General features: G+C 40.1%; 1 protein-coding gene across 5 annotated transcripts; it reads right to left on the reverse strand.

Annotated features, from left to right (window-relative positions):
* Positions 1-1,107: 1,107 nt before the first annotated feature.
* Tmem209 (transmembrane protein 209) lies at positions 1,108-26,801 on the reverse strand. 5 transcript variants are annotated; one of them, NM_001014055.2, is made up of 15 exons: positions 26,736-26,801; positions 25,755-25,891; positions 25,547-25,605; positions 23,638-23,769; positions 22,610-22,851; positions 19,678-19,879; positions 15,723-15,898; positions 15,002-15,073; positions 12,553-12,649; positions 11,532-11,657; positions 10,185-10,282; positions 8,632-8,746; positions 8,447-8,544; positions 6,610-6,683; positions 1,108-1,749 (listed from the first exon to the last, which is right to left on the reverse strand). In NM_001014055.2, the coding sequence occupies exons 1-15, from the start codon at positions 26,736-26,738 to the stop codon at positions 1,695-1,697; spliced, it is 1,686 nt and encodes a 561-aa protein (NP_001014077.1). In that variant the 5' UTR covers positions 26,739-26,801; the 3' UTR covers positions 1,108-1,694. The 5 variants fall into 5 exon arrangements, with proteins under 5 accessions (NP_001014077.1, NP_001381959.1, XP_038963444.2 ...); NM_001395030.1 differs by having other exon boundaries at positions 25,755-25,918; XM_039107516.2 differs by having other exon boundaries at positions 19,711-19,879; positions 26,736-26,784.
* Positions 26,802-26,829: the final 28 nt, after the last annotated feature.

Below are 26,829 nucleotides of genomic sequence, written 5' to 3' on the forward strand. Positions count from 1 at the left end.
GAATCTAGATGATTTCACCAATGTAGAATTGTAATTTTCACCTATATTTACTACTATATTGTATTCTTTCATAGTTACAAATAAAAGACAAGGTTGGTGGTGTCTTATGTGCTGTTAAGATTCTCTGGTGCTTTTAGTATTCTATGCAGTTGTATACTTAAATAGCACAGAAACTGATACCATGGTACCTTGAATATCTCTCAAAATCACAGGCTTAAATTATTACGTGTTCTTATGTTTAGCATGTTTAAGTGATATTTTCTAACGATAACAAGATTGATTAAATGATAGTTCCTTCCTTTTGGACATTAGCTTTTAAACTTAAGGTCAACCTTTTTTTTTTTTTTGGTTCTTTTTTCTGGAGCTGGGGACCGAACCCAGGGCCTTGCGCTTCCTAGGCAAGCGCTCTACCACTGAGCTAAATCCCCAGCCCCACTTCTGACCTTTTGAGGAAAAAAAAAATTCAAACCATACGAAATGGGAGGCACGCTCCATGTGTTCACATACAGGTGATGGAAGTAGAGCTGACTTCCAGCCTGGCCTCAGGGTGAGCACCTTAGTGCCAGCACACAGGGAGCAGAGGCAGGCAGGTCTCTGTGAGTTTGAGGCTAGCTTGGTCTACAGAGTGAGTTCTAGGATAGCCAGGGCCACACAGAGAAACCATGTCTTGAAAACAACCCCCACCAAAAAATGTGACTAGGGGCTGGGGATTTAGCTCAGTGGCAGAGCGCTTGCCTAGGAAGTGCAAGGCCCTGGGTTCGGTCCCCAGCTCCGAAAAAAAAAGAACCAAAAAAAAAAAAAAAAATGTGACTAATAATTACTTCTTATACATATGGGAAGAAAAGATGGAGAGTTGATACTCTGTTCCACCTATAAACTAGAAATGGGAGGGCTATCATTGGAATCTTAAAGAAGGGAGCATTAAAATGCCTGCTGGTGATATACAGGTGCCAACACGGGCAATTGTGTGGGGACACACACACACACACACACGCACACACACGCACACACGCGCACACTCGCGCACACACACACATACACACAGAGCTAATAAAAGCAGTGAACAATTTTCTTGACATCCTTAGACATTTAACTAAAACCCAAAAGTTTAATTTTATCAGCTAATTTTAATGCAAGCATTGACCTTTCAAGATCCCAATATTATCAAATCTCTTTTAATATTAAAAAAAACCAATAGGGGGCTGGGGAGATGGCTCAGCAGGATTAATTACTACATCACTTAGAAATTAATTTCATTTCAGCTTTAGGCTGACTTGTAGAACACTGGGGAAATAAAGATACAACAAAGAGAGCTACCAAGGTTCACCTGAGTACTTACACTACTCCAACAGTGAGAGCCAGTCTCGATGGTAAAGAACAACGTGCAGATTCTCACTGCGGTTAAAATGGAGAGGCGTCCTTGCCCTCACCAAGTGAAGGGAACCGCACTAGTTCACAGCCCAGGACTGCAGTTTTGGAGTCACCCCACATAATAAATGTTCCATGGAATAGAAGACGCAGGCTTTGTCATGTTCATGACAAGCTTCCCTCAGTTTGTTTCCTGTGAAATCTAACAAGTCTGCAGCAAAACATGCATCTTATTTCGGAAGAGGTGCTTACGCGGACATACTTAGCTTCAACTCCTTCCAGGCCAATTACAATCAAAGTCCAAATGTTTGGAATTAAACGATGGACTACTCTCCAAAAATCCATAAAATATTCACACCAGACAGCCCAAGATTAACTCTCCTACAAAGGAAGGAAAACAGTTTTAGTAGACTTGTTTGCCTAAGTATCTAAGGTCTGATTCTAGTAAAGTTAACAACAGGAGGGACATGTGTTTAACTGTGACAGCTGAGGTGACAGCAACCAGCCTGTCCTACAGCTCCGCAGGTGACTTTAAGTAATGGCGAATACTTCAGTAACTATGCTTGCAACTTATGTTCAGAATAAATTGGTTTATGGGGTGAAAAATTAACTTTTCAGTTAATGACTTAAAGAGCCATATCAAGTAGAGAGAGCTAACAAATTATTTTAGTAATATTACACAGTACCAATTAATTTTGTTAATTAATTTCAGGACATGTTTTCTTTGTGTGACCCTGGCTGTTCTGGGACTTTTCTGTAGACCAGGCTGGACTCTAAGTCACAGGATCCATCTACCCCTGCCTCCTAAGTGCTGGGATTAAAACACATGTGTCACACTGCCCAGCACAATTAATTTTTAAAGTAGAGGATACATTGAATAATCTACTGACTATCAGGGATTTCTGGATAAGTGTCTTAATCACTTTTCTATTGCTGTTGTAAGATACCGTTACTAATGTTGGGTGTGGTAGCACGGGCCTTTACCCAGCACTCAGGAGGCAGAGGCAGGTGACTCTCTGTTTGAGGTCAGCCTGGTCTACGGAGTTCCAGGACAGTCAGAGCCACACTGAGAAATCCTGTCTCAAAATCATCATCGTCATCATCACTGTCATCATCATCATCATCATCATTGTCACCATCCATGACTAGGCATTTCAAAGGTTTAAGAGTCCATAAGCATGGCAGCAAGCAGTCAGCCTCAAAACCAGCCCTCAGCAACACACTGCCTCCAACAAGGTCACATCTCCTTATCCTTCCCAAACACTTCCACCAATTGGCAACAAGTATTCAAACATATGAGTCTACGGGGGCCATTCTGTAAGTTTGTACATTAGTCATACATCTTAAACTATGCTATACTGTATGTGACCAAAGGACACACCACCCATGTCATACACTGCAAGCCTAAGTTGAAGTGTCTGAGGGCTGTTGGCTGGGACTCTGAGGTGTAGTGGTCTTTGGGGAATATTAACTATTCACGCCAGTCATTAACTTTGAGCCCCAGGCTTTATGTAAGGCACCCAAACTCTATGTTATAAGATGGTAGATTTGTTTGTTTAAGACAGGGTGCTAACTGTGTAGCCTGTTGGACTGGAATTCACTATATATGTGTACAGCTTCTTCTTTTTTTTTTTTTTAAAGATTTATTTTATTTATTATATATATAAGTATACTGTAGCTGTCTTCAGATACACCAGAAGGGGGCATCAAATCTCTTTACAGATGGTTGTGAGCCACCATGTGGTTGCTGGGAATTGAGCAGTCGGGTGCTCTTAACCGCTGAGCCATCTCTCCACCCCTGTGTACAGCTTCTTAAATTCACCTTCTGAATGCTGGTATGCTGCTGAATGCCACTACACCTGGCACTAACTATCTGCTTTAAAAGCATTTTAAAAAGATTTTATTTGTGTGTGTGTGTGTGTGTGTGTGTGTGTGTGTGTGTGTGTGTGTGTGTGTATGCCACATCTGCTGGGCCTGTGGAGACCAGAAGAGGGTGATGGACTGGAGTTGCCTGGTGTAGATGCTGAGAAATGAACTTGGATCTTCCGGAAAAACAGGAAGTGCTTTTCATTTCTAAGGCAGCTGAAAAATATTAGTATTTTAAAGTATTTTTTCCTTCTTTGGTTAAAAGAACTACAAGGGAGGATGAGGAGATGGTGCATGCACACCCCAATGTAAATTACAGATTTGGAAGTGGGGCACGGTAGCGCTCGCCTAGCAACTCCTGAAGCAGGAAGACTGGGAATTCAAGGCCAGTGTGTGATATATATGATACATGGACTAAAACACCAAACAAAAAAAATTCTCCTAAGCCATGGAGAAGCACACACTGGGGATCTGGGGATATAGTTGAGGAGACCACTCAGTGTGAGTGAAGCTGGCTCACTGCTCAGCACTGGCAACACTGGCTAAATTAAATCACTCACTCCTCACTCACTCACTGCCTCCCTCCCTCACACCTCCCTCACTCACTCATTCACTCACTCACTCCTCATTCACTCACTCACTCCTCACTCAGTTACTCCTCACTCACCCCTCACTCACTCACTCCTCATTAACTCACTCCTCATTCACTCACTCCTCATTCACTCAGTTACTCCTCACTCACCCCTCACTCACTCACTCACTCACTCACTCACTCCTCACTCACCCCTCACTCACTCACTCCTCACTCACCCCTCACTCACTCACTCCTTACTCACTCACTCACTCACTCCTCACTCACCCCTCACTCACTCCTCACTCACTCACTCACTCCTCACTCACCCCTCACTCACTCACTCACTCCTCATTAACTCACACCTCACTCACTCACTCCTCACTCACTCCTCATTCACTCACTCAGTCACTCACTCACTCCTCATTCACTCACTCCTCATTCACTCCTCACTCACTCACTCACTCACTCCTCACTCACTCACTCCTCACTCACTCACTCACTCACTCACTTATTTATTTATTGACAAACTAAGTTCTTACAAGCTAAAATCTTGCAGGTATTCAAAGAATTTTCGAGCCCTGTGGCAGTGGCAAACACCTTTTTAATTCTAGTAGGTAGAGGCAGACTGATTTCTTGAGTTCAAGGACAGCCAGCGTTACAATAGGAAAAACCCTGTTTTGGAAAACCAAGTTAAACCAAAACAACAACAACAACAACAACAACAACAACAACAACAACAACAACAACAACAACAACAAAAGAACCCCACAAAAAAACCAAAACCTCAGCCTTTTAGAAACAGCAAATTTAAATTTCCTCTGTATTGTGCCTGGATGTACACGTGTGTACTGTGTACATACCTAGTGCCTGTGGAAGTCAGAGTAGGTGCCAGTCCCTTGGAACTGGAGTTAGACAACTGTGAACCACCACGGGGATACTGGTAATTGAACAAGGGACCTCTGCAAAGGCATCCTGGGCTCTTAAAACTGAGCCATTTCCAGTTCCCACAGTGATTTTGTATACGGACAATATACTTACTGTAAATTTCACAGTCCATTCTATATATGTATATATGCAATTATAATGAAACTTTACTAGAAATTTTACAAAAGAATATATTCTTATGAACACTGGCAAATGCCTAAGACATACCATAAATTAAAAAGTCAGCCCAAAGAGCAGTAAGTTTGGGTTCAATTCATTTTAAAACAACATTAAAGATACAAACTCATTCCTCAAAGCAGTCTGATATGAAAACCTGACACTGGCAGGCACCTTGCTGGAGGTGAATGGAGAGGCTGAGTAGAAAGGTATCTTCATTTCCTAGTGTGCACTGTTATGCCATTTAAATATTTCTATATTGAGCATGCATTATTGTTGCAATTGAAAAATAACGAAAAACCTTCTTAGTTTAGATACTTTACAAAATGATCTTCCCATTTATTCTTTCTTATATTAAAAAATGTGAGGCTGGGCATGGAGGCAAACACTTTTAATCTCAGCACCTGCGAGGCAAGGGCAGGCAGGTATCTATGAATTCAAAGCCAGCCTGGTCTACAGAGGACAGCCAAGGCTACAGAGAGAAACTGTCTTGAAAAAAACCAAAAGACTGGGACTGGAAAGATGGCTCAGCGGTTAAGAGCACTGGCTGCTCTTCCAGAGATCCTGAGTTCAAATCCCAGCAACTACACGGTGGCTCACAACCATCTGTAATGAGATCTGATGGCCTCTTCTGGTGTGTCTGAAGACAGCTACAGTGCATTCGTATATATATTCATATGCATTAAGTAAATAATTTAAACAACAACAACAACAAAACAAGTAGCGCAGACAAACATAAAGAAGCAGAAGCGGATAAATATTTCTATCTGTTTATAACTGTCTGCTTTCATTTTTTTTTTTGCTTTCATATTTTTTATGTAATAATACAGACTAATGCTTCGCATACACACCCCCTTCATAGTTCCAGTAGACACCCAAAACAGCATTCAGCATGTAAACAGTGTACAGCACATGCAGGCAGGTAACTTTACTTCTTTTTGTGAAATCTGAACTCATTTTGCCCCTTAGAGTGTCTCAGTTCAGACAAGGCACGTGGCACATGTGCTGGGCTGTGATGGCAGCTCATTTTGGGACACACCTAATCTCCAAGTTATGAAGAAGACCTGTAAACACAATCTCTCACAGAGGCTGGCCCAGCAGGGTGCACCAGCCACACAAGTCCTCTGTACCAGGTACTCCCCTCGACTGTTCAGTCGCTTTAGGTCCTTGTTATGACAGCTGGACCCCAGAAGCTAAGTCTTCAGACTCCCAGATATACATTAGCAGGTTTTCTTAGCCTTAGGAGTGGTCCATTTACTTCAAACAGCATTTAAAATGTTAAAGCACCGAATTATCAATATGACAATAGAGTGAATCTGAGTTTATAAATACTGTGAGCTTCCTTATTGAATTCACAAACAACTTCAGACTATTTTTCTTCTCAATTAGTACTACTTTGGAAAGGGTACAGACTAGGTTCTTTGGAAATATAATGACTTTGTGGAATTCTTTACGTCTAAATAGAACTCCAGGGCACACGGGTATAAAGCTAACGTGATGTCATCTAATCAGCTTTACCAACAGGGAAATGGTGGTTCTGAGGCATTGATGAACTAGAACCTATCTAGAATCTGTCTACAAAATTTGTGGTGTATGTGCTGCCCTCGAAGAATTTTAACACAAAGGACTAACTAAATTAAGTTAGAGTTAACAGGAAGTGACTACGCTGAGTAGTTAACTTTAAAAGGGTAAGTACCTACCCAAGCATTCCTGACTCTTTGGTCTTTATGATGTACAGGAACATCAACAACGTATGAAACATGTTATTTCTGCCCTAGAATTAAGACAAAAATAAAAACCTAGTAAGATTTAAACTAAAAACATTGAGTCAGATACAAATGCACATCTTATCAGTTTGTATCCCACCAGTTCAAAATTTGACATAATTCAAAGTGTATTCATTCGATACATAACACCTACGCTTTGCTAACAAGTAGGGATACTATGGCAAGATGGGATCCATGCAACACGGAGCTGATCATGGAGCAGGAAAGGTCTGACACAAGAGAATGACAGCCAAGTGTGGGAGCTGGATGCCACAGAAACACAGGAAAGCTGCTAACTTAAGACTGCAGAGGCAGATGGGGTTGGGGATTTAGCTCAGTGGTAGAGCTGGGTTCGGTCCCCAGCTCCGAAAAAAAGAACCAAAAAAAAAAAAAAAAAAAAAAAAAAAAAAAGACTGCAGAGGCAGGACACGGCTTCCTAAATGAGAGGGTGTAATACACATTTGAAGTATGAACAGAACGCTGACAGACATGTAGGGTGCACATGCAGGGCCAAATCGTGAAGCTTTTCTGAGGTTGATGGATCCATACACTACACATAAACATATTCTATCTCCCAAGAACACCACTGTAACAACAAGAGTGTTAGGACTCACATAGCGTTTATCTAGTCTTCAAAATACAGTACAGTGTGCCTTTAGTATATAACGAACACTTTAAATGATTTTATCTGTAAGAACAGCCAGGCAATGTTTGTCAGCTCTGAAATTCAACAATGGTTTTTAAGAGTTGGTCTATAAAATCTCTCTATTAATAGATCAACTTTATATGACTTCAGGTGTATAAACTTTATAAGGTAATGTTTTTCTTTCACAAAAAAAAAAAAAAAAAAAGTGGCATGGGCAGCCAACAGTAGCCTCCATGGCTCATAACACATATGCATGGACACAGTACCTACCATTAATTAGACCCAAAAGAAATGACTCTCTCTACTGGGGATCTGATACAGAACTCAGTGCATGATTAAATGTGTATGGAGGAGCCTGCCTGTAATCCCAGCACTCAGGAAACTGAGGTGGAACTGAACATCTGAAGCCAGTTGGGCTACATAAGACCCTGTCTGTTCCTACCCCTGCAAACTAAAATCCAACAAAACAAATTGCAGTCAATGCAAAATTTCTCAGTAAAGATGCTGATAAAAAAATCGGAAAGATCACCAATAAAACTCTTTACAGCCAAGAATATGCACCTGCATGCACATGTGAACTGCCAGATGACTTCTTATGTAAAGTCATTTGGTTCTATTTTCTCACAGCCTTGGAAATATTCCGTAGTTTAGAATCCAAAAAGTGATCCAAAATAAAGATGACTGTGTACATCAAGATGGGCATTCAACAGTGTTTACCATGAAAAAGCTCAGCCGCCCTGAGTGTTCACAAGGAGAATGTGGCTGGAGAAATTATGCTAGGAAGGAGTTTTATGGCCACTAACTATATTTTTATAAAAAAATTTTAAAGATATTTTAAAGTTAGTTATTAAAAGCAAAGTATAAGGTTATATAAATAATATGATTTAAACCCCTAGAAAGGCTAGAAAGAGCTGGAGATCGTAGTGCACATCTTTAATCCCAGCACTCAGGAGGCAGAAGCAAGAACAAAGCAACACGATTCAATTTTAAAAACACCATCAAATGCCACTCTGATGTTCCCCAGCAGCACACTCTTTAGGGGCAGGGATGCAGCTCAGTGGTAGAGCAGAGCCCAGCATGCATGAGGTTCCCAGTTCAACCCAAACACTGCAAGGAAAGAAATACCTTTGGAAGACTGTAGACGTGCCGCTGATAGATTAGCTCATAGTGTGGAGGGTTGATAGCACTCTGATAAACACAGAACACATTTTCATTCGTAACATCTGTGAAGACAACGTGACATGTTAAAAACCTGAACCTTTAGGGAATTTCAGGCAAAAATTTCAACATGGTGTTTTAGGAGTTAATACCTGGTTTATTTGGTGTCTGAACAAAGTGCTGAGAAGTGAATGTTTTACCGTCAGGGTACTTAGGGTGTGGAGGTAATCTGGAATCAAGGTAGGTGCAAAACACATGCATGATGATCTGAAAGGCACCGCAATCACCAACGTTAGCATGACAATCTAGCACAAACACAAATCTTAGAAAAGATCTGTACTTATCATTACTTTTATAAAGATAAGAAATTTACTTAACTCACAAAACACTTAAGTGTGGGTGAAGTAAATACCCCTCACCCCCTCCATATTTCACACATCCATTCACTCCAGGGCTGGTATGCAGCCCAGAGCAGAGACTGCCTTGGCTGAGATCACCACCCACATAAAAAAATGCACTCAAGCTGAGCAGTGGTGGCATACACCTTTAATCTCAGCACTGGGGAGGCAGAAGCAGGGAGAATCTCTGAGTTCAGGGTCAGCCTGGTCTACAGTTTGTTCTAGAACAGCCAAGGCTAAACAGAGAAACTGTCTTGAAAACAAACAAAAATCTCTCAAAATTGAAAAACTATTATCTGTCATCATATCAATTTGACCTTGTAATGGGAAGTTTAAAGAGAGGCATTAAAAGCTCCACCATGGGGAAACAGGCATGGCACATAGAGTGGGGGAATTCAGACAGCAAACTTATTTCACCTTCCTTTTGCTTTTTTATTGCAATCCAAGAAAAGCAGACACTCTTTTCCACTCTCCTACACACTTTTCCTCTCTCCACTCTCCCCACACCTTTGTGTGTGTGTATTTCAAGGTATACCCAGAGTATCTATCACACACAGTAGGCAAATGCTCTGTCACTTTGGCCTTTTTTACTTTGATATAAGGTGTCATTAAGTGTTTTAGGCTAACTTTGATCTATTCTGTAACAGCTCAGGCTGGCCTTGAACTGAACTTGAAAGCCTCTGCCTCAACTTTCTGAGCAGTGGGGATTACAGGCCTGTACCCGACCTGGCTCCTTACTGTTAAATGGAAAGTTTGCATCCCTATAGTTGTCAGCAACACTAAGAAAATCTACACACACTCAATTCTCAACTTAAACATCAAAGGTGAATTTTCATGTAAATAGTTAATATAAAAATAACACAATTTCAAAAACATAAACTTTAATGTTGATTTGCTAAATTATGATGGTAGCAATCGTTCCCAAATAATTCCACATAAGAAAGAATGTGTCATAATATTCTTTGCTACTTCATTTAACACATGACTCTTTCCCACTTTATCAATCTTCTAGGTTCAATAGAACAATTAGACAATGATGTATAATAATAAAAAACTGCTTAAATATCATAAAAGCAGAAAGGGGAGCAGAGCACAACTTGCACACAGTATCCCTAAGGCTGCTGAGGAACCTCAAAGGATAGGGCCGCTTAAGGAAGCACACGGTCTTCTGAGTGCTGGCCATGAGGCTGGTGCACCCTAATCATTCCCTTCTCATTTCCTGAATTCTCTCTAATATTTTATGGTGGGAAAATAAAAAATGTAGTATAATAGCAAATCTATCAGGTTAAAACTGACGAAGGCCTTACAGCAGAGTCAGTGGGCAGGTCTGTGTCCCAGCGGCGTCCTTTGAAGTCTCCACCTCGGTTCCATCGGAATGAGCTCATACAGCCTCCCTGAGAAAGTTCTGAGGAAGAAAAGTAAAAAGTAAATGCTATAGACCGAAACAAAACAAACAAGAAATATTAATTTATCATAATACATGATAGTATTTGAATCCTGATTCAAACAGACAATATTTAAAACAGGATTATATATTTCATGAGATGGTAGGGTGTTTAACACAACAAAAACTGTTTCATAGATTAAGGGAGCATTGCAAACGTGAGGTCCAATAGCTGACTGTGGTCAGGCTGTGCTAACAGCATGGTCAACATTGTAGAAAGCTTTGTTTTGCAAGTACATTAAGAAAACATTACAAATGAACTGACAACTGAAAGACCATTCAACAAAGGAGCTTCACAAAATGGCTTGACTGACGACGACATGTAGGACTTGCTTCCAATGAAACAGAGGCAGAAAGCAGCCTGGGAATGACATGTTCTGAACTCAGTGATGCCAAGGTTGTGTATTTTTTGAGGGGGGCACTGAAGAGGCAATCTAGGCCCATGCTCTACCCCTGAGTTCCATCTGGTGTTGTGTGCTTGCTTGAAAGTCTCCTATGTGACAAGTTTCTACAAAACAAGGAAAGACCACTTGCTTATTCTTAAAAGTGAATCCATGACGCAGACTGTAATCTTTTCCATGTAAAAAAAAAATGTAGGAAAAATTTGAATACTGAAATACTATTTTAAAAATCTGCTTTAACAAAGAAACATTTTACAGTCTGCCCAGATGAACAATAACTCTAATTTTATAAATTATTCTCTAAGTATAGTGGTATACTGAAGAGAGCATATGGGCAGGCTCAAGAGGTTCATCTTCTTGATTCTAGGTCAATCTCCTCAGATCATACCTCCCCCCAAATTCTAAGTTTATAACAGAAACCACAAATTAAATAGAAATTACAAAAATTACAAGAATCAGATTAGCATACTGATATTAAAAAGAGTATCACAGTGGCACCCAGTTCTTGGTAGTGTTAGAGGAGTAGAAAATGGGTCCAGCCTATTTAACTCATATTTAAGTTTCTTACAGAATAGAATGATTAAAATCTTCAAGGATACTCTTTTGACAGTTCCTAGTGTGTCAACTAGAGGACTGATGAGTTGTTCAAGTATAAGCCTTAATTAACCCATACTTAAATATATACTTATAAAATATAAGACCATAATTACATCTTTATCTTTTTCAAAATGTTTTCCTTGTTACCTTTCATTTACAAAAATCCTAATGTTGCAAAAGAGCTTTCATTTTTCCTCTTCAAATTAAGTTACCTTTGATTCTTTCAAACAAGTACTCCTGATTTGGTGTTAGGTCTAAATACTGCACAATTGCATTCAGAGTTGGGATGAGAGGAGCTTTGACCAGGGCAGCTTGTTTCAAGCTGGTAACACTCGCCTCTGTTAAACACAAAGAGCACAGATTACTCTACAGATGCCAGTGAACTCCAAGGCTTTCCTGCCTGTCTGCTGGCTCCTCACTGCCTTCAGGATTCTACACGAGCCGGCAATGCCGTCCTTAACACTCTAGCTCAGGTTTCACCCACCAAGCACAAAGATGAGTAACTATTCCTACTCTTTCTTTTCTGTTCTAGCACTATTTTCTTCCACCGTTCCTGTGCATCTCATTTATTGGAAAGAAAGCACAACAGAAGCGGGGTTAGTCATTTTCTGCAGGTTATACCACAGCAATGCCTCCAACAGCACCCAGCTTATTGCAGGTGCTCAATATTTGTTGAAAGAATAAAGGAAAGCAACAATTAATCTTTTAAAAAAGATTTATTTTATACTTTAAAGATGTATTTTTATTTTACTGTATGGATACTTTGCTTGCATACATATCTGTGTACCATGTATATGTACCTGGTACCTGTGAGGTTTAGAAGGGGGCATCAGACAGACCTCTGGAACTGGAGTTATATTTGGTTGTAAGCTGCTGTGTAGGTAATAGGAATTTAGCCTGAGTCCTCTGAAAGAGCAGCCAGTGCTTTTAACCACTAGGCCATCTTTACAGCGCCTGCTTTTTGTTTGTTTGTTTGTTTTATTACTTGTAACCATTTCTTTCTTTGTGTCTGTGTGTAATGCTCACAAGAGTGCACGTGACCATGGAGATCAAAGGTGTCTGATCTCCTGGAGATGGATTTGCAGGTAGCTGGTGAGTGTCCACTTTCAAAACTATTACAAACATTTTCTTCTTCACCGGAAGACAACAAAAGATGTTCAACAGCCCATTACATGTTTTCCACTTAACTGATCTACTAAAAGTAACTCCCACACAGGGCTCTGCTTCACATACCTCCTATTTGTAGCTCTGGACAGCCCATCCGTCTCATCTGGGTGCTGACAGACTCAATCTCTTGCACAAGTGGCACTAATATTGTCTCACTGATCCACTAGGGAGGAATGAAGAATGCCTTCTGTAGTTATCATTCTAAAGTATTTATCACGTCATTATTTCCTTCTTTCTTACACTTGATTAACCAATCATAAATCACAGTGAAGGAGAGTGCAGGCCGAGCAGTGTGAGGCAGAGCGCAGACATGCTGCAGAGCACACATAGGCTTACATCCATGTCATGTCTGTTTCTTACCTGAAGAACATGTTCAATTTTCAGCTAGACAGTCTTGTTTTTTTTTTTTTTTTTTTTTTGCTCTAAAATTTCTTTTTGCACAATGGGCATAATGGCTCATGCCTAGAATCTGGGTACGTGGGAAATGGAGGCAGGAAGTCTATCACAAGTCTGAGGTCAGCTGGCCTAGACTGTTCAAGTTCCAGGACAGCTGGAGCTGGCTACACTGTTAAGACTCTGCCTCCAAACAAATCGCTTTCTGTAACTGTTGCTCCTGACTGAAAGGAAACATAACCTCCCTCCACATGTATTCATGCTATCACCACACCACCTGTGCTGGTCAAACTAAGGTAACTCACTAACTCACCTTAGGCTTGTGCATGCTCTAACTCTAGACAGACACATTCACTTAAAACCAGTTTATAAATATTACAGTATTACCTTTAAAAATTGGGAATTTGAAATTCCTTCTTCCAAGGCTAGTGTCAAACTAATCTGAGGGTGTGAAGAGAATCTGATATGTGAGTGTTACTGTTCTGTTTGTAGTGACTATGACCACCTACTTCTGTTCCTAAGCTTCTGTTTAACTTGAAAGGATGAAAAAATGTTTCAAATGAAATACTAACCCCACCCCACCCACATGCCAAAGAAACACTAACCCACAATTCCCTATAAAATTTTGAATGAAAAAAACCTTTGAGAACTAAAAGCTCTTTTCTTTTCTTTTTCTATTATTTTATTTTTGATTGTGTGTGTGTTTGTTGAGTATAGGTGATCACATGAGCCAGAGGCACTAGAACCCCCTGGGCTGTAGTTACAGTGACTGAACTGCCTGCATGTGTTCTGAGAAACACTTAGGTCCTCTACAAGAGCATCTGTGCTCACAGCCCATTTCTGCGGCCCCCAAAGCCTGATAAGAGCTAACAGCTCTCTTTATCTTAAATGCTACCATGTCAGTCTTGCTTGTAACTGCAAGTGTGACAATGTGCAGTTCCAAAGACACCCTGTCACTTACCTTCTTCTATCACATGCAAACAACCTGCCAACTGCTCTGGCTACAGCAAAACTGCCTAGTTAAAAAGATACAGGCCTCATCCCCAGAAATTCTGTCTGAGAATAATGGCACTCGACTCAAAATACTATATTTATTTTACTTTTTTATTTTTAATCTTGAAGTAATGGCTCAGGCTATAGCCCAGGCTCATCTTGAACTCTCACACTTTCACCTCACGCTTCTTAGTAGTCTGTTTTTTACACATGTGCTGCCATGCATGGCTGGTTACCCTGCCTTCCTGATACCTTACTTAAAGTATACTAATGCAACAATCTTGTTCTAAGCTAGGAAGAGAGAGAACCTGGGACTCATGGACACCATGAAGAGTAAGAGAAGCAGCAGGCTGAGAACCCGAGACCCTGCCATCTGGGTGGAAGAGTCGACATAAATGGTAAGAGGACTCTGTTCTGGGGCAGAGGAATTCCACAAATACTCTAAGTAGTGTCAGACACACGAGTGTTTTCTGAAGACCATCTTCTTGTCTCCCTCACAATTCTAGGTACATGATATACTGACAAAAATCTTGTATTTACAGTCACTTATAAATAAGTCTTGGATTTGTGTTAAATGACTTAATCAAGCAGGATTAACTTAAAAAAAAAGGAAAAAAAAAAGAAAATCTTTTTGGGAAATAAAATGAAAAAAAAATCTTAAAAGCATACTGTTCCTTTATTTTCTCTAACTACATTGATTAAACATGGAAAGGAACATATGATACCAAGAAAACTGTTATCTCTACCCCATATATGCACCATTACTTTTAATAATATTTAATTCAAACATTCTTATGAATAACCTCAGTGGATAGTTTGATATAGTTCAGTGAGTGGCATGAGATACAATTTAACATTTTGTTTTTTAAGACTTATATATTTTTATTTTGTGTGTGGGTATATGACTGTCTGTCTGTCTATCTGTCTGCCTGTCTGCCTGCCTGCGAGCCTGTATGCTCTATATGTGTGTCTGAGTCCATGGAGGTTAGAAGAGGGCATCAGATTTCCTGGAACTATAGTCAAAAGTAGTTGTGAGTTACCACGTGGTTGCTGGGAATTGAACCCAGATCCTCTGGAAGAGCTGCCAATGCTCTTAACTGCTGAGTTGTCTCTTCACCCTACAACTTACATTTCTAAATTTGGCTGTCCATGAATCCATGTGATCAAGAAGCTGTCTATTCATAGTCACTCTTGCCCAAACCTGTTTAAAAAACAAAAACAAAAAAACAAAACAAAAACCTTCAGAAACACTAATATTCATTTAATTAGCATTTAGTAAATGTTTTTTATTACTAACTCATGGTTGTTGTTATTGTACAAATAATATCTTTAAAAGCTCTTTATGTTGGTAGGGGTGTGTGTGTGTGTGTGTGTGTGTGTGTGTGTGTGTGTGTGTGTGTGTGTGTTTTGCTTTTAAGTACAAAGTAAAAATATAAAATCCCATATATGATATTAAATGAATGAAGTAAAGACTCCCAAATATATGTATTTTCAATATAGCAATCTGACACATGTTAAGTACAACTGAAGTATACTGAAGAATTATTGTTGTTTTTTTTTTGTTTTAGTGCTAGGAGTCAACCATAGTGCCTTGTGTATGATACACAGGTAAGGACTCTACCACTGAGTTACATACCCACCCTTTGGAGCCCTTTTTCTAATGATCATGGAATGGTATTTTAGGCAGGGCATTTTAACTAACTATGTATCATACACTGTAAAAATTTCAAACAAAAGCTATTCCACTATAAATGCCAAATGTTTCTAACCATTAAAAGAGATCATGGGAAAAAAGTTTTCTAGCAATCTGAAGGTCATAATAAATTAAATCATTTTTATGTTCCCTTTACCTCTTCGGCAGCTTGCTTAGAAATGAGATCGGCTTCATCTTTGTTAGCACATGGGGCCTGAGATCTACAGGCAAGCTGATACTGAAACTTCTTTAAGGTTTGTGCATAGTCCCCCACAGAACGACTGTAATTCCAGAAGGTAGGGCTGGTAGATGGAGAGGTAGAGTCTGGGCTCCCTAAATTGAATTGAAACCATTTTAGTCCTCACAGTAATATTTTATGCAGCAGATGCTGGGTACCTAGGAACTAGACAACCCCTGACAATACTCAGGGAATCAGAAGACAAGTAACCCCATCTGTATACAGAGAATCAGAAGAGAAGCCACCCCCCAACTATACTCAAGGAGTCAGAAGACAAGTACCCCACCCTCTTTATATACTGTACTCAAGGAGTCAGAAGATAAAACCTAGAAGCATCTCCCCTGGCCTCAATATTGTCTTCTCTTTAGAGAGCACTGGCTCCTTGTGTTAAGAATTAACAGGAACATATTTTGAACAGTATCAATTTAAGAGGCCCAAGAAGTACAGATGGCTGGGAGTGTCTATTTTTGTTGTAAAATTAAGCTTGTTTTATTATGACTTTTACTAATTCAGGGGAAAACAAATGTTTGGAAGTTCCTCTGAATGGAGCACCAGCAGCACTCTGTTGATTAAAACTTTCTGTGGAAACATAAGACAGTGTTGTCTAGAAGCCCAAGTCTGTCCATCCGTGCCCCCACTTCAGGTCTTATGGCACTTGAGGACTAGTTAGTCAGTATTCCCTAAGAAGAGATGAATTCCTTTAGGGCAAGGATGCTTTCTCTTCTATCAGCATGTAGCATGGCTAAACAAATGAGTTCCCAATAACAAGCATACTTATGAAGAGCTTATTCTTACAGTTTGAGAAAAAAGTCTCCATCCAACCTGTCAGAAGACAAAACTCTGCTAAAATTGAAAATCATACAAATTACTAGCAAATGAGACTCCAAAGTAAAACTTTGGAAGTTTACGCATTTATTTAGTGTCTAAGAATTACAGATAATTTAACTATTGGACCAACTTTGAAAATGTGGGCTTAGCATCATAGATGTAGGAAAAAATGATTAAAAAAAAAAAAAAGACTAAAACAAGATACTCTTTTAAAAAAATTAAGCTACTCTTTAAAAAAAATCATGCAGATTTGAGAAAAGCTAAACTTTAGAGTTCAAAGTGACTAAAAACACTGAGCTGAGAGATAACAAGGTTGTTTCTCTCAGAAGATTGGCAGATCACTGACGAGGAAGAGCCCATAAGGAAGTCTCTCTTTGCAATCATCTTTGCATTAATGCATTTGGGCAAGCTCTCTGGTGATGACTGCAAGCAGGAAATCAAAGACAACTACTATGGAGGAAGCTGCTTGCAATCACGGTGACATGATACAAGGCCCTGTCACCAGACCCATGTAGCACGACATACAACTAAGCTACCAGAAAACAGTGTCACATCCCCAATAGCCTGATCTCTTTAAAATGGCCATGTCACACACACACACACTCTAGGCTAAAGGCAAAAAGAAATGCAACTAATTGGAGCACCCTGCATCAGGAAAAGAGAAAGTAAGTTCTAAAGGTCCTCACTGGGTCAACTGTAACAATGTGCCTGAGTTACAGTGATACTGTAATTAAGACATTCACTTTCAAGTTATAAGGGGAGATGTCCTGTTGTCGGGACACGGGAAATATGGAGATGAAGTATCACAAGGGCTGCACCTTGTGTTTAGATGACTCCATGTGGACGAGCATGTAGCTTCTTACTCCTGGAGAACTGAGTTGTGAATATGGTATTGGAATTAGCTATATGAATTATTTATTTTAAGAACCTAAATACATAAGTAATAACAGCACAGGCAGCACTCAGAAATTAACTTCTAAATACCATTCTCTTCTAAAACAAAACAAAACAAAACAAAACAAAAAAAAGAAAAACCCAGTTTCAGGCAAACCCAAGTGATTCCATAACTAGGGAGAGTACGGGAGGAAGCTGTATTACTTTGTGTATCTAGAAAGTGAGGGGTGGGGCAAAAATGGGAAAGGTGGGGCACAGACAGGTAAGACAATGTTCAAAGAAAGGCACCACTTCTTTCTTTCTTTTTTTTCTTTAAGACAGGATCTCACTTTGTAGCCCTAAGCTGTCTTGAACTCACTGTATAGACCAGACTGGCCTAAAACACATACAGAGATCTGCCCGCCTCTATCTGGAGTACTAAGATTAAAGGCATGTGCCATTAAACCCATTGATGCTAGTACTAGGGAAGCTGAGGCAAGTGAGTCCCTGAGGCAGCTGCCTTGCCAGCTTAGTGTGACTGCCACATTTCAGGCCAGTGAGATCCCACGTCAAAACCACAAAGTGAACAGCACCCAAGAAAGGACACTTAAGGCTTATCATATGTATACACACAAATCCTTGCACACAAATATATGGAGGAAAATATAGATGGAATGATACAATTACAAAGTCCTCAAACAGACAGGCTTATAATTCTAACACTCAAGGGACTGAGTCAGGAACAACATAAGTTTGAAGATTGCTTGAATAACATAATGAATTCCAAGCCAGTCTGAATTTAATAGCTGACTCTGTCTCAAAAACACAAAGATTAAAAAAAAAAATCACCATGAGAACACAGCAATGATTTAAAAAGAATTTTAAACTAATGTTAAAAGCAGCATTATAATTTGTAATAGGATATTTACATAGCCTGAGAGTAGGTTTGCAAAAAAATATTAATTTATGCAGAATATTTAAATTACCTAGAGCTTACAGACACAGCAGAGTAGTTAAATGTACAGAGTAGAAATATACAAAGACAGAAAGAACAGAATTTAGAGTCCACGTTCTTTTCAATGTGTCAGAACCATTTATACAAAAGTGACCACAGGGCCTCCAAGCAAGCCCAAGATTAAAAAGCCTTCCCCACAGAGAGAGAAGAAGCCCCAGACATTAATAGATATAGATCAGAATCTTTAACCGCAGCACAATTAACTTAGGAGGAAATAAAGATAACTAGGTCTTGTCAGGCTTGACGGTGAAAAGCAACAGCAGAAACACTTACAAACATCGATAACAATACTTCTAAAAGTGAAAGAAAAGATAAAAAGGAAATGAAAAATATCTGAAAATCATAAAAGATATGTACTAGTTGTTCTCTGTGCTACTCTATAATTTTTAGTACACTTCAAATATTTCAAAGTTTCAAAACAGAAGAAAGTAACAAGATAATATTGATTTGTTTCCTTGACATTTGTGGCACTTGCAGGCAGAATTAAATTAAAAACCCCTAGAGAGATTTCAGGCGACACAAAGAGCCATGCTCCAATAACTTGGCTTCCACACCATGGCCACGCTTTTGCACCTAATGTGCTTTCTGGGGAAGTTTCCTGGGGGGGAAATCATTACTCAGTTCAATAACCTAATTTGGTTTCAAATAATTGACTTTGTAATAATCAAATCCACCTCAAATAGATTAAGACTTGCTAACACTGTTTCCCTAGGTAAACTATATGCTTTAAGGAATTATTAAAAGACAAATTTTATAATGTTATTAAAAAACAAAACAAAACAACCTCACCCCCACCCAAAAAAAACCAAAAAAAAAAAAAAAAAAAAAAAAACCCAAAAAAAAAAAACCAGTAGCACTTGTAGGGGCAATAATGCTTTCTCCCAACCTTGCCTTGCACATCAGTCTTCCAGAAAGACTAGTAAAGAGCTATCATTTGGAAAGCTTGTTACACACTGCTTCAAAACACACACAGCTATGATCCGGGGGCATGCTAACTCATATGAAAGGGCTTTTAAATTTATAGCAGAGAAAGACTTAAGATTGTTTAGGTCAGCAATGTTTTACTTCCTAAATTTAACAGTTAATCTAGTATTAGTTTAAGGATTATATAAAGTATCAACCAAAATATGCATAGCAGATACAAATAAAACATGGTACCCAGCTTCACTCTATGCTGTTTCTCTTCCTCACTTCTAAGGAACGTGTCCAAAGTTCTCAGGTCTGTCATGTAGTCCTCCTTGTCGGTGGGTGAGTTATAGGCCGTGGGTGGAGAACGGTAGCGAGCTCTCAATCCACTGCTCTCCACAGGGCCCACGGTGGTAGGGTAGGGAGAAGAAGGAGACAGACTAAAGCTCGCCAACTACACAAAAGCAAAGAATGGGATTTTACTTTAAGTTCACATGCAAATATTTTTAATTTTTATAAAAATATTTTATGTATATGAGTACACTTTTGCTGTCTTCAGACATACCAGAAGAGGGCATCAGATCCTGTTACAGATGGTTGTGAGCCACCATGTGGTCGCTGGGAATTGAACTCAGGACCTCTGGAAGAACAGTCAGTGCTCTTAACACTCCAGCCCTATTTTTAATTTTTAAAAGTAACACACGTAAGCTATCTTTGAAATCCTGGCATTCAGAAGGTGGAGGGCAAGAGAGCTGAGTTCAAGACCAGTTATTGCTACCTGGACAATGTGAGGTCAGCCTGGCTACATGAGAACCTACCTATCTAAACAACAGTTAAAAAAAATTCAACAGAGGCCAGCAAGATGGTTTAGCAAGTAAAGGTGCTTGCCATTCAAAGACACAAGTCTGACAACCTGAGTATGACCCACAATAATAAAATAAAAATCATCTTGAGTAATGTATTTAGAGCCCACCGTGGTTGTACACAATCCCAGTATTTGGAAGATGCAGGCAAGAGGATAAAGATGAGGTCCATCATCCTCAGCTACACACGAGCTTGATGGTAGCCTGAGCATGAGACTACCTACATCTCAAAAAATAAAGCAGGAAAGAAAGAGTTGGGAGCTGGAGAGGTGGCTCAGAGGTTAGGAGCACTCGCTGTTCTTTCAGAAAACCAGGGTTCAATTCCCAGCACCCACATGGCAGCTCACAGCTGTCTGTAACTCCTGTTCCAGGGATCCAACACCCTCAGACAGACAAATGTGAAGGCAAGACATTAATTCACATCAAATAAAAATAAATTAAAAAAAAGGAAAAAGCGGTAATAGTCTTGTGCTGGAATGGATGGCTGAGACAGGAGATCATAAATGCAAGGCCAAACTGGGACAGACAAGGAGATCATATAAAAGACATTTTTAAAAATTATTTTTCACTTTTCTTTCACTCCCTTATTCTGTACATGTAGATTTCCTCAAGTTTTTGACCGTTGTAACTAATGTTATGAACACCACTGTACACAAATCCTTGCTTGAACTTTTCATAATCTTATTTATTTTTATTACATTTATGGAGGATAGTGTCCATGTCTGTCTGCACATGATAGTCGTGTGTGCGTTGGCTCTCTCCTCCTACCACAAGGGCCCTGAGGACTGCTGAGTCCTCAGGCTGGTGACAACACCTCTATCTGCTCAGCCTGCCTGCCAGGCTCTCAGTGCTCTCTTTAGGGAAGCCTCTCACACTGAAAGCACCTGGCCAGAGCACACAGCCCTCTAAAATACTTCCATCTACTAAATGAAAGCACCACTTGCGTCACGTTCCTGTCAGAAAAGGATGGGGGTGGGGGAGGATCTGCTTTGGCATATGTCCATCAATATTAGTACTTTAAAATGCTTCTTCATGTTTAAGAACCTCTCTCCTTTTGGATTTATTTATTTAAGATGTATGCATGTGGGTGCAGGCGTCAGAGAACGTTGGTGGGCCCGTCCCCTCGTTCTTTTGTTTTCAGGCAGGGCTTCCGTTGCTTCTGTCCCTGTTGTGATGAGTCAGTTTCTGGCTTAGTCTCTGGTCTCCACAAAGGAGTGCTGGGGTAGCAGGTGTGTGCCACTGCACCAGCTCCTCCAGGGGGCTACAGAGTCAACTCAGGTCACCAGATGTGCAAAACAAACAACAATTTAAAATAAAAATGAAAACCAGGGCAGAAGAATTGGCTCAGCAGATAAAATCCTTGCTGTTCTTGCAGAGGACCCAGGCTTTGGTACGCAGAACCCACATGGCAATTCACAACCACCTATAAATCCAGTTCTAAGGGACCAGATGCAGTATTCTGGCCTCCATGGGCACCAGGCACACAGACCTGATGAACATACATACATACATACATACAGGCACTCACACCTACATATAAAATACAAATCTTAAAAAATATATATATTCATAAAACTATGGTATTCTAAGTAGAAGTTAAACAAATTACTTTTGGATAGTAGGAATATAAGCAATTTCCTTCCACCTTATTTTCTAATTTTCTATAATGATCATATATTTTTCTTATGGAAACTATTTTTAAAAGCCATACTCAGGAGGGGAAAGAATATATTCAAAATATATAATTTCTTTCAAATAAAAAAAAAGCCTATTGTTTTCTTTTTTTAAAAAAGAGCCACACTAACCTGTGGGTTATGAATTCTAACTACACATTTTTTCATAGTATTTAACTTCTACTAACTTAAAAACTGTATAATTTAGTAGTGGGTAAATAGCAGCATACACTTTTCATTTCAAAGGAATAGCATGTAAAAAGGTAGGTACAACAGACAGACTGCTGCCTTCTTCCAGGCAATCTTCTTTCTCCAAGTGCCTAGAGATGTCCGTCTAACCTGACAGAGGAGACAGCTTCCCAGAAACTGCTTCTCTTTGATGCCTTTCTTGTAGCCTTAGGTCCTACAGAATTTAAATTTCTTTTCTTTTCTTTTTTTTTTTTTTAAGTCTTCCGAGACAGGGTTTCTCTGAGAAGTCCTGGCAGTCCTGGAACTCATTCTGAATACCAGGTTGGCCTTGAACTCATCTGCCTCTGCAACTGTTGCTGTCTCCTCACCTCCTGAGCGCACACCTTGGACTCACTGGGGACTGCAGTGCAAGTCCCGACTCTGCAGTAGTAACACCAGGCAGACAGTCATTACCATTACCTTACTATAGCCACTGACAGGCGAGTAAGTCACAGCAGGGCTGTACGAGCCAAGGCCTCCTGACGACAGGCCTTGCAGTTGAGGACTATACCCAGTCATGCAGCTGGTGGCAAACTTGGGACTGGTACTGGGCGAGCGCGATGGGCTATAACTCAACACACTCTGACCTTGAATCGAAGGGGAAGGAGGGGACGGAGAGATTTGGGTGGCCGCCAAATCACGGGGAGGTGTGGTCTGCACCACTAGAAGGGAAAGAAAATAAATTAACACATGATATATATTTATTCGTTTTTGTTTTTGTAGACAGGGTTTCTCTGTGTAGCCCTGGCTGTCCTGGAATTCACTCTACAGTCCAGGCTGACTTCAAATTCTGCCTTTCTCTGCCTCCCAAGTGCTGGGATCAAAGGCCACAATATATATTTAAATTAAATTAAATATATTTAAATTTAAATTAAAACAAAAAGCTTAAAAATCAGGTTTTGTTATATAACTCAGGCTAGTCTTGACCTTGAACTCTTCCTGCCTCAGTCTCTTAAGTATAAAGTTATGACAGCAGATGTAGGGCTCGGCACAGAAGCGCAAGCTTTAATCTAAACGCCTGCAAGGCAGAGGCAGGTGGACCTGAGGCCAAGGCCACAGAGACACCAAAGAAATAAAAAAATAAAATTTTAGAATATAGATAAGTTTTTAAAACTATAAAATAAAAACAAAATTAAGACATTCGATCCCCCCTCCCACCCAAGGAGAAAACAGAAGGACCTGGCTATAAAATACATGAGGCTTCATTACACAATTACAACTAATCAGTTACTCACCATTCCTGCAGTGTTCAAAAGAGTAAAGCATATTTGCACAATGTTATTTGATGTTCTACTCAATTCACAGAAACAACCATGATAATTATATAAGAATTTCCTATAAACTGGTTTTATGTAATAGATGCCCTTCTGGCTCAGTTTATAAAAAGGGAAAACTAAGATAAAGGCCTACCCCCGTCCCCTCCCCAGCCCCCCAATACACACACTTACCAGCTGGTTTCAGCCCTAACAAGGTTTGCTGTCCAGGGCTAACTACCAGACTTGTAGGTGCTACAGTATATTTGAAGTATCTCCAAAAATCAAACAAGGCATTAAGACTGAAGAGTGAGGCGAGGGCGAGTTCTGGAAGAAGACAGTAATTGATTATTATTAAAATAGTCTCCTTACTTATTTGGGGTGCATGTGGAGGTCAGAGGACAACTTGTGTAAGCTGGTTCTCTTTTGTCACCATGTTGGTTTTGGGGATCAAACTCAGGTCACAATGCTTGGCACCAAGTGGTGTAATGGGTAAGTACAGCTCCAAATTATTATTTTAAAAAGCAAAACGGGGCTGGAGAGATGGCTCAGCGGTTAAGAGCACTGGCTGCTCTCCCAGAGGTCCTGAGTTCAAATCCCAGCAACCACATGGTGGCTCACAACCATCTGTAATGGGATCCAATGCCTTCTTCTGGTGTGTTTGAGTATAGTGTACTCATATACATGAAATAAGTAAATTAATTAAAAAAAAAAAAGGCAAAAAGGTCCCGGTTTCGTTTCTGACAACATCTGGGGAATAAAAATCACTTCGTACTTTTAGCAAACTAACATCAAAAATTAAAAACTGGTTTCTTCTTCCTCACATCAGGTACCACTTCATCAAAGTGACAGATGCAGAGCATTTACTAGTGAGTTTTAAACTATTATTAATTCTTATAACTGTACAACAAACATTTTTACTTTCATTTTAGTAGCTAAGTGTTAGAGAACTCCCAGGTTCCCAGCGAGCCATGACTTGACACCTAAGGATCCCAAATCCCTTCCTTTTCCATCTGCCACACCCACTCTAATGAGACTAGAAAAAAACTAGTTACTTTTCTGTGTATGAGTGTTTTGCCTATATATATTAGATCTCCTGGAACTGGAGTTGGTGATGAGTCACCATGGGGGTACTGGGAACCAAACCTGGTCCTCTGCAAAAGCGAAACATGCTGTTAACCTCTAAGTCGTCTCTCTATTCCTGTGCCATAGAACCATACTCTAAGACGCGGTTTCTTTGTACAGACCAGGCTGACCTCAGATTCAGAGATGCAGCAGCCTCTGTCTCCTGAATGCTGTGATTAAAGGTGTATGCTACGACCACCAGGCTCTCCATCATACAGTTAAATGTGTATAGAATATATCCATCCCTAGGGCTCTAGATCCCAAGGATGAATCTGGTCTGGTCTTGAAGCTGCAGACGTGGAGGGGGTTTTTCAGGAGTGGTAAGGTAAAACTTATCACCCCCATGCTTGATTTTCCTTCCTAGGACTCCCAACTACCTATCGCTGTACTGTTCATTAGCTTTGTCTGTTTAGAGATAAGGTCTTACATGCAAGGCTGGCCTCCACTTCCACCTCCGTACTGCGACTAGATGCTGTGCCATTCCTGGCTTTTATTTTGGTGTTTTGTTGTTGTATGTTTTTGAGACAGGGTTCTGCAATTTATCCCAGGCTAGCCCCAGACTGGAAGTAATCCTCTTTTTTTTTTTTTTAAAGATTTATTTATTTATTATATATGAGCCACTGTAGCTGTCTTCAGACACACCAGAAGAAGGCATCAGACCTTATTACAGATGGCTGTGAGCCACCATGTGGTTGCTGGGATTTGAACGCAGGACCTCTGGAAGAGCGGTCAGTGCTCTTAACCACTGAGCTATCTCCCCGGCTCCTGGAAGTAATCCTCTTGACTCAGTCAGCCTCCTACTAGAATGTTCTTTCTATAAAAGGGCTTACTTTGTTCCTTCTCCACTAGATTCATTATTTTGGGAAACAGAATAGGAACTCATTATTTGTCTGAATAAAAGAACGAATACTAAGCTGAATTAAACCTATAAGCAAGTTTTCATTTGTAGTAAATCTAAATTACAGTGAAAATTACTTACCAATATACCAGAGGGGCCAGTATGTCACATTATAATATGTACTAATTAACTTTCCAGTCCTGAAAAGATTAGAAAGGCTTTTCAGTTATTTTTTTTAATACCCCCCCAACCTCCACCACAAACAAACCAAACTTAAAACCAAAACAAATATAAAAAGTCATAGTACCGGCCAACAATAGTTGAAATTCTCACTTTTGGGTTAACTTACATTTCAGTATATATCATTCCAGCCATGGATACATTTAGAAGTCCCCAGGCTAAAACCACTTTCCTAGATTCTGTTTCCTTTCTCATCCTGATGGTTCTATCAATAAGGGAAGGACTGGGGCTTACTTCTCCTTGCATCTATTCAAAGGCAAAAAACAAAACAGCCTGGAATTAAAAGAAACTACTTTTAAGAAATCGAAAAGTGTCTGCTGTAAAGTAACCCCCCAACTTTTCCTCTTCCTTAAAATTTCTTCCCAACTTTTCCCCTCCCACTTTTAGTATACAAAACGTTTAATATTAGTATATGAAACGAAACTCTGAAATCAACAGGGAACAGGCTGGTTATTTCAGAGAGGCTAATGGTTCCAATAAATGAAAATGTTTTGCTTCATAATGTAATGGTTTGTTATTAAGTTTGCAAAGAGTTCTTTTGTCTTTGATATGAGTTACTAGGTCTAGATGAAGAGACACCGGATACCAATTTTTGTCATTACTGTGTCAGACTCTAACCTCGACCATGGACTGATACAGGCTCAGGATCTCCTTTTGGTGATGAAATTTTAAAGCTTTTCTCATGAGGTGGACGGGTACTATCATGTGGAGAAGGATCAGGAGAGAGTCGGGGACACGTGCATTCAGTTTGGGGAACAAGAATTGTTATCTCCTTTGTCTTGCTAGGCTCAGCTCTGCAATCACTGACAGGACAGTTCCTGAGAGTCATATTCTACAGAGCAGACTTGTATCCTTCCCGCCTTCCTGCCCCGCTCCAAAACTCTCGTCGGAGAGCTTCCCTCCCTGGCAACCTCAGCACGAACTTTATAGTCACCCTTCATGTGTCTTTCTTCCCTTGTACTACAAGTGGCAGGACTCCTTGTTACATCCTCCCCTGGCTGAACCCCAGGCACAACTTTAGGCTTGGAATTCTGGGGGACAGCATGGACTCCATGTCCAGGAAGCACAAGACAACCCCCACCAAACGCACCATGTTCTTCAGCAGGAAGCCGTGTACTCGCGCCACTCCCTACTGCACATGCGCAAAGCCGCGCTTAAACCGGCGGTGGGTTAGCCGGGCTACA

The sequence above is a fragment of the Rattus norvegicus genome, chromosome 4 (assembly GCF_036323735.1).
Source record: "Rattus norvegicus strain BN/NHsdMcwi chromosome 4, GRCr8, whole genome shotgun sequence".
Lineage (NCBI taxonomy): Eukaryota > Metazoa > Chordata > Mammalia > Rodentia > Muridae > Rattus > Rattus norvegicus.

What these genes read in the sequence shown, in the direction of transcription:
- Tmem209 (XM_063285986.1), bottom strand. Translation starts at nt 26,350, where the DNA reads ATGATAGTACCCGTCCACCTCATGAGAAAAGCTTTAAAATTTCATCAC. An exon ending in GTTAGGGCTGAAACCAGCTG is followed by an intron (nt 22,852 to 23,637) that starts GTAAGTGTGTGT and finishes TTTCCCTTCTAG; the next exon opens with TGGTGCAGACCACACCTCCC. An exon ending in CTTGTTTGAAAGAATCAAAG is followed by an intron (nt 10,283 to 11,531) that starts GTAACTTAATTT and finishes TTTCTTCCTCAG; the next exon opens with AACTTTCTCAGGGAGGCTGT.